At 42.1% G+C, this 11,425-nt stretch overlaps 1 protein-coding gene across 1 annotated transcript in view; it reads right to left on the bottom strand.

Annotated features, from left to right (window-relative positions):
- Positions 1 to 8,680, bottom strand: part of LOC142383829 (protein MTSS 2-like) — an 89,125-nt gene extending 80,445 nt beyond the window's left edge. The window contains exon 1 of the mRNA XM_075469622.1: positions 8,097 to 8,680. Coding sequence (XP_075325737.1) covers positions 8,097 to 8,183 — 87 coding nt within the window. The 5' untranslated portion in view covers positions 8,184 to 8,680. The remainder of the gene's footprint in view (positions 1 to 8,096) is intronic.
- Positions 8,681 to 11,425: the final 2,745 nt, after the last annotated feature.

Raw genomic sequence — 11,425 nt, forward strand, 5'->3', positions numbered from 1 at the left:
TTCCAATGGCTGTTACACTAACTTTCATCCCATGTGCAGATATTAATATTCAGTCATCTCACAAGAAAATGTGTGATCGGTACATTTGTCAATGTGTGCAAAACATACTAGTTTCAAAATCAATGATTGTAAATTGTGAGATGATAACGTATCTTGAGGCTGTTCTTTTCTGTCAGGCAGTGCTCATGTGACATGACAAGACTTCTGACCTATGAATGGAAAAATATGTAATCTGCAACCGTGTAAATTTTGTAACCGCCTAACCATGGACAATAATTCTAAGCTAACCATGAACTTTTCACTCCAAGCCCTGCTTATCCACAGGAGAGAGCAAAGTAGAAAATAAAAGAAATCATGATTATGAGAAATGCAAAAGTGCAGTGACTGTGGCAAATGTGCAGGATGAGTCTCATACCAGCTATCTCTTTCATCAAGGTCTGAAAATAAGCCCCTTCTACCGTACCTCCCTTCCTTCCTCTATCTAAGCTATTGCCAAAATGAGTACTAGGGAGTTGGAAAGTTCACCACATCACAAATAAAGACATATTAGCAATATTGTAATATCAACTACAATTCAACTACTGTTTGGACTTATTTTTCCTTATCTGCTAACTGTTTTCATATTTAATAAATTCTGCAACCTGACACAGTTATCACAACATCAAATGTATTCAAAATAATATTTCAATCTACCCATAAATTATCAGTAATCTAACTGAACAATTCAATTGCCTGACAATTAAGAGTGTGGCAACTGAACAAAAATACTGGCAAATGGCTCATTCCTTTGCTGTTTTGTTTCTTTTTTTTTAGAACTGAGCGTTTTTTTACGTTTTCTATCATCTAACTAAGTAAATAATAAAAGTGTAAAGCATATATCATAAACTTTTTTAATTAACAGTTCACAAACTGGCGCAACCAGAAGGGCCAATGAGAAAAAGACATCCTTGTTAACCTGCCACTGTTACTCTTAGGTAAGTCACACGTAGCAAACAGAGGCAGCTCAGCCTCACGTTAGTGTGTGCTTACACACATCAGGACAGCAGAACCTGCTGAGTGACATCATCGTTGCTGATTAGCTTCATGTTCAGTTATACCTTTCATAGGATGCCTGTTTTGCCACTTTGACTATGTTTTTTATCAGTGATCCCCAATTCCTAAAGTATATAGAAATACTGATGCCTATTTAGTGCCCATGTTTTTTGCTCCTTTGCATCATCAATTATTAATGTTTTCCCTTCGTAAGAAGACAGATCTATAGAGTGTGACATATGTGAACTGTGCAAGTGTTAGTGCCTGAGAGTTGTTAGGTTTGTAGCACCCCTTTAGTTGCCACTAAATGTTTGTGTACACAATTTCAGTTTCCTAAACAGTTTAGCTTACGCCCTTTCAATTTCCTAGTTTTGTCCAGCGTAAAAATGACTTAAAACCAAAAAATATATAAATGCATGCACATATTAAGTTGCTTTTTTTCCAATTAGCTTTTTTTCCAATGAGCTCTTGTCTATGACTGCATTATTTTTTTTTCTACAGCCCCCTCCACACCCAATTCTGTAACATCAAGAATCAAGAATCTGTATTGTCACTATGCAGGCATAATGAAATTTAGTTCAGGAGCTCTTGGCTTTGGATACACAAAAGATATAAGGCACACATTATAAAGATATCTAAATAATATAAAAAAGAATAAAAATAGTAAAAGTTAAAGTAAAAAGTAAAAATGTGTGACATGTTTAAAAGGAATGACAAGGTAGCTCCAAATGTAGATTTTGGTGAAAGCTCTTGAAAATGTTGTTGCAATTAAATAAAGACCTATATGTCAGTACTAGTCTTATAATCTATGGATTAAAAGTTGGACTGCTTAACAGAGTGCCTACATGTAAAACAACAAATGAGACGCAAATGCATACATGTAATTAAATAATTATCACACTTCTGTTGGAGTTAATGCATACATATTTGAAAATGTGGTGATCATGATCCAAGAAGAAACAGAGCTGTTTACAGTCATTGCATTGCTATTTTAAAAAATCTTTTCCATGCACTGGCCGTTAGGTTGCACATTTCTGACATAAATTCGATAACCACAGCTGTCAAAACCAGCCTGTTTCCGAGAACCAACAAAGCTATATTATTAATCAGTTTGTTTCATCTGATAAATGGGTCCTTCTTTGTTCAACTAAACACTGATTAAATCCACATTGTTTCCTGTTGTAAAAAAATGACTTTGATGGCTGATGACTCTATGATTCTCATCCACTCACAAACATTCTTGCCTCCTTGTGGTTTATTGAGTTCATCCATTCCAGATTAGGACAGTTGTGTTTTTTAGCCCAATAAGTAGTGATCTATATATTTCAGAGTGAGCTGGATAGCATAAACTGGAGAGCCATTAAAACACAAATGAATAATAGATGAAAATAGACAGAGAAAAGAACAGGCAGAGAAAAGCTGTGAATGTGGAACTCCTTGAACAACGATTTGGCCATTTATATTTTGTGGTTTTCAGTGTGTGTTGTGCCATCTGTACTTGTGAGGACAAGTTGAATCTGATACATGGTGATAGCCACTGTAAAACATCTTCAGTTTAGTTATTGATTTTATGCCTACATCCTGTAGTCTGTTAAAGGGCAATATATATGCTGAAGTTTTAAGAGTGGGAAGACATTTTGTTATCATCTCAAACCAGCTGCAGAGTCCTTTCGCTTTAGAACTGAACCTTTTAAACTGTCCCCATTTATGATCTGCATGGGGGATCCCATTATGTATCCCATTATGCAGCACTTGGAGCAGCTCCTCAAATGTTCACCAAAGTACATTTTAAGCAAAAGTAGCAAGCAAAAGTAGATATTTACATTTTTCTAAAAATTCAGATACAGCAGACAATAAACATGTGTGTAATCTGCAGTAGATTTGAATGGACACTGGAGAATTCCAAATTTGACATTTAAAATTGAGTGTTGAGATCGGGGAACTAAATTTGGGAATGGACCATGATGGTGAAGCTCGGCCTACAACTTAAGAATCAGTTTTAAAACTACGATTGGAACACTGAAGAGATGTGATTTCGAACACCCCATGACTCCACCACAGGAGTGAGGAGAAGGGGGAAAGAGTATCACAAGGTGCATGACAGTCAGGATGAAACTGCCACAGCACTTTGGGATTAAAGTTTTGAGGGAAGTGCAGGAATCTGGAATCCCGTACACATGCAGTCCAAGTGCTTTGAACTCACAGAGCTCATCTCGGAACAGCAGCCATCACACCCCGTATAGTTTTACGCAAAGACTTGCTGGGCCCTGGTAGCTATCACTCAAGCCCCAGGCAGAGATGGGGAGCGTGGGAGGCCAGGCAAGGAGACCAACAAGTGTCCACGTATGCATATGCTACCATTAACAAACCCTAAAGGAGAGATCATGTTTGTGTTATATTCAGGGCTAAGCATACAAGCTTTGCTCTTCATATTTCATATAAATGTTATTGTTGTGTCAATGAGCATTTATCTAACATTCAGTGCATGCATGAAAAAAGCAAAAAGGTGAAAGTTGCCTTTGTGGCAGCTGTGTGGCATTCCTTGGGGTTGGCCTATCCATTCCACAGTGTTACAACTTTCTGGTTATTGCAACAGAGAAATTATTCTCAGACCTTTGACTCTCTTCCAGATGTTAAAGAGATGTGTGATTAATATCCAGTATTTTCGTCCTAACATACTGAAGTAGTTTTTACAGCAACAAATGCAAATGCGATGCAATGTTTGAAATTCTGCTGAGTTGAATGTGGAATATCTTCTACAACATTAGATTCTGATTCATTCAGTACCACCAGTGTGTTGTACAATTTCTACTTTGGCTGTACAGCTACTGTTGACACATTTTAAAGGTGAGGGGAGGAACTGAAAAAGGGTGTTACGAGACTTTTAAAGATTTTTTTCTCAGGTTGAAATACCTATGCAGATAGGAACACTGAAGCAGTGTAACAATCATCTGGAAAGATGGTAGACTAGTCAAAATCACGTTCCTTTGTCTTTTATAGGGTCATTAAACCCAGGGTTTCACTATAGGTTCATTTATCTGTGATTTGATTAAGGTTTAGTGGTTAACAACTATTGCTTATATGGGTTTTGTTTGTTGTTATTTTAGAGACTTTTACCCCTGCTCCACAGTCCCTTAACCTTATGGAGACAAACGGCACAGTCTGATCTAATAGTTCTAGGACAACAACTTCAGCATGGCACAAGCTCGAGATAGGGGTCATTACGGGGTGCACCATCTCAGTAATCCTTTTCTCCCTTGCCATGAACATACTGATAAAGGCCGCAGTGGTTGAGTGTATGGGGCCACTCACCAGGTCAGGTGTTAGACAGCCACCCATTAGGGCCTTTATGGACGACCTATCGGTGACAACAACATCTGTCCCGGGAAGTAGGTGGATCTTGAAGGGTCTTGAGGAGCTAATCACTTAGACACGCATGACCTTTATGCCATCAGTCCAGATCCCTGCTGCTAAAGATAGACAAAATCTCCGATAAGTTCCATTTCACACTATGCAGCGCGCAGATACCATCAATCACCGAAAAACCAGTGAAGAGCCTTGGGAAGGTATTTCGACTGCAGCCTGAAAGACACAACATCCATCCGAGCCACCAACCAAGATCTGGAAACTTGGCTAGCCGCAGTCTATAAGTTAGGGCCTTATAAGGCCAGGATTTACCAACAGGCCATCCTCCCAAGGATTCTCTGGCCTCTCTTGATCTATGAGGTCCCGGTCTCTACAGCCGAGGGCTTCGAGAGGAAAGTGAGTAGGTTTCCGAGGAAGTGGCTGGGACTACCTCAGAGCCTAAGCAATATCGCCCTGTATGGACAGAGAAACAAACTTAAACTCCCCCTCAGCAGCCTGAACGAAGAGTTCAGGGTGGCCCGGACAAGGGAGGTACCGCAGTACTAGGAATCCGCTGACCTGAAAGTGTCTCAGGCAGGGATTGAAGTCAGAACAGGCCGAAAGTGAAAGGTAGCCGAGGCAGTCAGCACAGCTGAGTCACGGCTGAGGCACAGAGTGCTTGTGTGGGTGGTAGCTCAGGGGAGGTCAGACCTTGACACTAGTACACCACCTCGCTATAACAAGACACAGAGGAAAGCCAGGAGGTTGTTCATCAAGGAGGAGGTGCGTGCATCTTGAAGAAGAGCAAGCCAGCAGGGCGGTAGTGATGCGGAAGCAGGCAGTAGTGATGCGGAAGCAGGCAATCTGGACAAGATGGGAACAAGCGGTGGAATGCAAGGTCTCATGGGCTGAGCTGTGGAAGGCCGAGCCCAATCGCATCAAATTCCTCATCCAGGCTGTCTACGATGTACTACCAAGCCCATCCAACCTGTTCTGCTGTGGGAAAGTGGAGGGCCAGCCGTGCTCAGAGAGAGGGACTCTCGAGCATATTCTCAGCTGCTGTCCGAAAGCCCTGGCAGAGGGGTGCTACTGCTGGCCCCACGACCAATTCCTGAAGGCGACAGCAAACACTATCTGCAATGGAATAAGCCAGTCCAAGTGCCTCCACCCAGAGAGCAGGACCATCGCCTTTGTCAGAACTGGTGAACAACCAACAGCAGCAAAAAGGACCACCTCTTCTGGCCTACTAGCAATGACACAAGACTGGGTGATGAGAGTTGACCTGGGGAAGCAACTGAGGTTCCCAGAAACCATCGCCACAACACTAAGGCTAGACAATGTTGCTGATCTCAGAAGCCACGAAGCAGGTCAACCTCATCAAACTGACCGTTCCTTGAGAGGACCACATGGAGGAGGCTAATGAGATAAATAGGGCAAAATATGCAGAATTGGTGGAAAAGTGCCAGAGCAACAGGTGGCGAGCGAGGTGTGAACCCATAGAGGTGGGGTGCAGAGGGTTTATTGGCCAATCCCTCTGCAGGGCCTACAACAAGCTGGGTATCACAAGCCCAAGCAAGCATAAAAGCACAAGTTGGGGCTTAATCACCCCCAGCTGGGTCACCTGGGCGAGGGTGTATGATGTTGAAAGACCCAAAACACCCAGTGACCCCAGGAAACATCACTAATACGTGTCCAGATGCATCAAGAGGATGTATGATTAAAGATGCTCTCTGATGGATATGGTGACTGAGGACTAGGGAGGTCACTGAAGTCTGGTCTTTTTCCTTGGTTGCATTTTTACCATAGATAGGAACACTAAACTGATGGAACAATATCAAAATCATGTTGAATTCCTAGATTGCATATTTTCAAGTGATAAACATAAATAACTGTTGTTTTCATGGGCAAAATTCTCATGTGTACAAAGTTTTCTTTTTTTTTTTTTCCTAATGGCAGTGTTACTATTATACATTAAACACCTCACTGTACTGTTACATCACAGAAGATTCACTTTAAGTTGGCAAAGCTCCTATTCTGAATAAAGACACATGTTCTTCTAGGATGGGTCACACTTACCACGACACTGACACAAAAATAAAGGAACATTCACCAAAAACTAAAAGGGCTTGTAAAGGTTCCTGCAGTTAAAAAATTCTAAGACTATACCTTTAAATGACTAAATCTTCCACTTTTTTTTTTTTACATAGGATTCTATAGTATAGAAATGACTTCAATGACATTTCCCATGTCATGTCTGCATTTTAAGCTTTTTGCTTGACAAGTAACTGTAAACTGGTGAAATTAAATACTGACTGACAAAATAAACTGTAATGAATCTACATTTCCTACAAGACCTAGGCTTTGAAAAATGATTTGTACTGATATCCAGTATTATATTTTCTATTAATGTTACTAGAAAGCCAATAATAAAAGAGAACGAGAGTGTAGCATCGGCTGTGACCTCTGTGTTTTCAGATAACAGACAAATCATGCAATGTAGAAGAAAAAATAATAACCCTTTCCTGAATTAAGGTAGGGCATACATTTCACCTCTAATGACAAATGTAGAGACACAGGGATGCATGGCACACACAAATAGGCTCTTTTTGACGAAAAAAAAAGCATGCAGAGCTGTGGGCATCTTACATAAAGAAACACTCTATCATCTCCCAGTAGCTTTTGACTTGGGTGGATACCGAATCACTAAAGCCTGACAGCAGCACCCCTGAGTGCCATGCTGGAGCCATATGCTGCAGATTCAGTGACTGACAGACAGACAGACCGACCGTACCGGCAGACAGGCAGGCAGAGAAGCAAGGGGGCAAGGGAGGCTGGGTGTCTGGTGACTGCATGCCTCTCACGCCTTCAGTGTTTTCCTGCCAGATCGGCCTGACAGAAAATCAATGACGCTGCACTCTCATAGATGCACAGTAACCGCTGAGAAAGGCAAGGATGGTACAAAGGAGCATCAGTCACGCCTGCACCTTTAATACAGCGGCAGGTGTTGGCTTATGGGGAAACAAAACGGTATTGATGGTGATGGAGCATTAATTGCTCACACGTGTGGCGGAATGTGTCAACACAGGACGCAAACCTGATCTGATTCATATCGGATCGTCTTGGCAAATCTGCTCAAGGAAGCCATCGAGATAAAGGGAGCTCTTAATTCATAAAGCACCGGACACTTAGGGAGCACCCAGCAGCTATTCACATCGGAACACGACCAAAATTATGCGCCTCATCGCAACATTTGTCGGACGCACTGATGATGGGAAACATGGGACTGTGTGTTCAATGAGTGTGGTCGTGTTTTTCTTTCTTTTTGTATCTGTGTGTGTGTGTGTGTGTGTGTGTGTGTGTGTGTGTGTGTGTGTGTTGTTTGGGGGTTGGTGATCACGTCCAAAAATGGATGCATAGACGTTTACATGCGCAGCCAGTATTCTGGGGGTGGAGGAGGCGGATGGTGCCGGGCTTCACTGACAACTCGCCGCATCACTGTTCATCCCCATCATTCATCTTCATGTTAAATATCTCCAGAACTAGAAGTATTGCCAAAGGTGTATGCCCTGACATTTCTTCATAGGTTCTTACATATGAGAGTGAGGAATCGGTTCCAATATGATTAAGATGTAGATCACATAGCAAATGTGTTGAACCCTGATCACAGACCCACTAACATGAGCTGAATAGTAATAATAACAAAAGCAACTTTAATTTACCTTCATGTCGTTGACAATCGCCTGGAACAGACCCCCGAGGGCCCCGCATTCCTTCTCCACGGTCTCCATGTTTGCCAAATCCACCATTCACCAGAATTTGCAAGAGCGCACACCAACTGCGCGCTACCAACACCCAGCAGGGAAAAGAAAAGAATACAAATATGTATTTCCACCAAAGCACGACCGGGCTCTCCGGTTGCTCCTTGAATCCGACAGACCGACAAAAACAGAGGGATGCAGACAGAACAGGAGGAGGGTGCTGGAAAAAAAAAAAGATGCCGAAACAAACGGCTTGCCCTCCGGTCTCCTCTTGGTGACGGTAAGGTGGGTTTCTAGAGAGGGACGATGGTGTCGCTCTTGCTGTCTCTCTCTCTCACTCTCTCTCTGACTCAGTCAGACGGTGGGTTGGTACCGTTCAATTGGTACCGGGGCGACCACGCTCATCTTGGCGCAGCCAGCGCTACGCGGAGTCGGCGGAGACGCATGTGAAGGCAGCGCAGAGAGAACAGATATGTTGCCGTGAGTGCGCGTGTGTGCGTGTATGTCAGAGTGTGTATGTCGGCGTATGCATGCTCTCTCATGTAAAGGCAGGCTGTGATTGGTGCAAAGGCAGTGGGCTCAGCGGTGCGGGGAGAGCAGCCAGTAATACGATCCGTGCAACTGCAAGCGACTCAAAAAAAAAAAAAAAGGAGTGGAGGGGGGGCATCCTGGAGAATCTGTCACAAGCCCGCGTGTAAGCACGCGTACACACACTCGCACGCATGCGCGCTTTACGGACCTAAGACCACCAGAAAAAAAAAAAAACATCAGTAGATGTCAAATAGACTAAGATACCGGAGGTGTGTGTCGCAATGTGCCCAAATTTATTACTATTAGACATTTAACAGAAAAACGGAACCATTCTGTGACCTGTGTGAACAGGTATTTGTGTCATTGTGATGATTTCCGAAATTCCAACCACTGACTTCTCTGCAGCTTGAGTTCATAAATTTACCCGTGAAACAAAACACCTTCAAATCCACCCGCTGCCGGACGTCATTCCTTCAAACACCTTTTTTTTCTACGGACCTTTTTAACATTCATTTTAATGATATAGGCTACATGTGATTTAACACAACCAAATAAACTGAACTTGCAGACCTGCTGTTGCGGTTTTTATTTCTCTGATGGGGAGTTGGGCAGAGTCTGGCCGGTGCCTGCATGCACACCTGTGCCTCATACAACCTCATCAGTAGCCCTTCTTAAAGACCAGCCGGAGCAGCCAGCCCGTTTGCCACATTGTCAACGTCCTCCACGTGGTATATTAATCAGGCTTCTCTCGAGGCTACCCAGCACACTGTGTTGAGGGTTTGACTTACCTGCATCTCCTTTGTTCCTCAGCTTCCTCTGTGGAAACCAATGCCAATTCCAATCAGCGGTTCAGTCTAGTCTGTGTCCCTGGTGTCAGTTCCTGTGGATACATCTGGGAGAATTCACCTTCACAACTTATCTGCCTGCTCATCCTTTGATGGCTCAGTTCCTCCTCACTACAGGCAAACACACAACTAACTTGAGAATCAAACTGATCCTACTCTTTGAACACATTTAAGTGAAAATTGTATGGTTGTAATTAAGATACATTTGTACTGACATGATGAGAAGCTGTGTTGCACACGGAGTGCACGCTGAGGGGTTTACACAAAAATTACTGCCAGGATTACCAACCTCTTTTAACCCATCCCTCCCCCTGTATTAATTGTCCTGTTCTGTCATGTAATGCCATGTGTTAATCCATCAAACTCGGCAGGGAAACTGCTCATATTAGTCTTTCCCCTTACCGCTGTGACGTTCTTATTAATTTGCAACAGACACACATATTCATGGCAATGAGGTATGAGTAGTATGATGAAAAATGGCTACTTCATGACTAAAAAGAGGAACTCCTGTGCAGTCCTGTGACTTTGTGAACACGTGACACATCTGGAAGAAACTGACACGAAACTACTTGTAGACAGAATTACAAAGTGGATTCTAATAATGGCAATGGCAGGTTAGTAGAAAGTTGGTTAAAGTTTTAGTTGATATCAGAGTGATTAACTCAAGATTGCTGTTCATAGCTAATATAGCACTTGGTTGTTTGATACCACCACGAAGGTGAAACTAACAAAAATTTATGTTGGCGTCTGGTAAGAAAAAAAAACATTCTTCAAAGTTCCATAATGGCCACAATAACTAAAGATGTGTTTTTTCTTCTGGGGCAGTTCATAGATAGATAGATAGATAGATAGAAAGATAGATGAATACTTTATTGATCCCAAAGGAAATTCAACCATTCCTTCTCTCTGCCACTGTCACCAGAAAGTCCAGCTCTTGCATGAATAGTATTCTTCAGTCTGCACAGGATAGTAAATGGAAAAACGTGGAAAAAGCTTTTGAGTTAAACATTACAGTAAGGATAAGTTGTTTGTTTTTTCTGTCAGAATTTTAGTTTAAATAAAAAAGGAAATACATGACTGTATATCTGGAGTAAAGACTGTGTGTAAAATTCCCTGACAGAGTCTAAAAGTAACATGACACAATAATCAACCAGAATGATGGCTTGACCACAGATGGATCGTATCGGTGAAATGCTTGGAAAGGAGACAACACTTGAGAGTGTTAGATGGAATCTTTTCCTTGAATTGGTTTCAGGCAGAGAGATGATGTTGTCACATGATAACCTCATGATGATTTCAGAATGCGGTGTTGATATATTACCCTTTCACTGGAACAGCATCAGTTTGAAGCTTTAAAAACCACAGAAGTCATGAACTATTCTCAAAATAAACCCAACCATGCTATTTCACTTGCACTATCTCTGATATTTAAGTTGGAGTAGGGTTATATAGAAATAACAGAAACGTCATGAGGCCCTTTTGTCTCCATTGAGCAGGTGGCTACAGACTTCACACAATGAGTTATGCATGTGAGGACATAAACACACACACTCAGCTCGAAGTTCATGTCAAATTTCCAGCATCAGAAGAGGAACTTCCTGTGGGTGAAGGAGAGGACACACCCCATGTAGCTCATAGGTACATGTACACTGTATACATTACTGTGATCCCCTGATTGAGATTTTGAATGAAGGTAGAAAGATTTTCAATACTTATTCTAACTGCTTCCTATGTGTTTATGAGTGTCATTAAAAGCATGCATTGTTTTTTTTCTTTCTAGGACACTTACACAACTCCCAGCAAAATATACTGGCTCTTTTAAACTTTGAAGAAAAGGGCATGTGCTCAGGAACGCTGAAATCCTTCTTTTGGTTCACATTATCTCCCATGAGGCCTTCCCTGAAAATGATCAGA

Source organism: Odontesthes bonariensis, chromosome 1 (genome assembly GCF_027942865.1).
Source record: "Odontesthes bonariensis isolate fOdoBon6 chromosome 1, fOdoBon6.hap1, whole genome shotgun sequence".
Lineage (NCBI taxonomy): Eukaryota > Metazoa > Chordata > Actinopteri > Atheriniformes > Atherinopsidae > Odontesthes > Odontesthes bonariensis.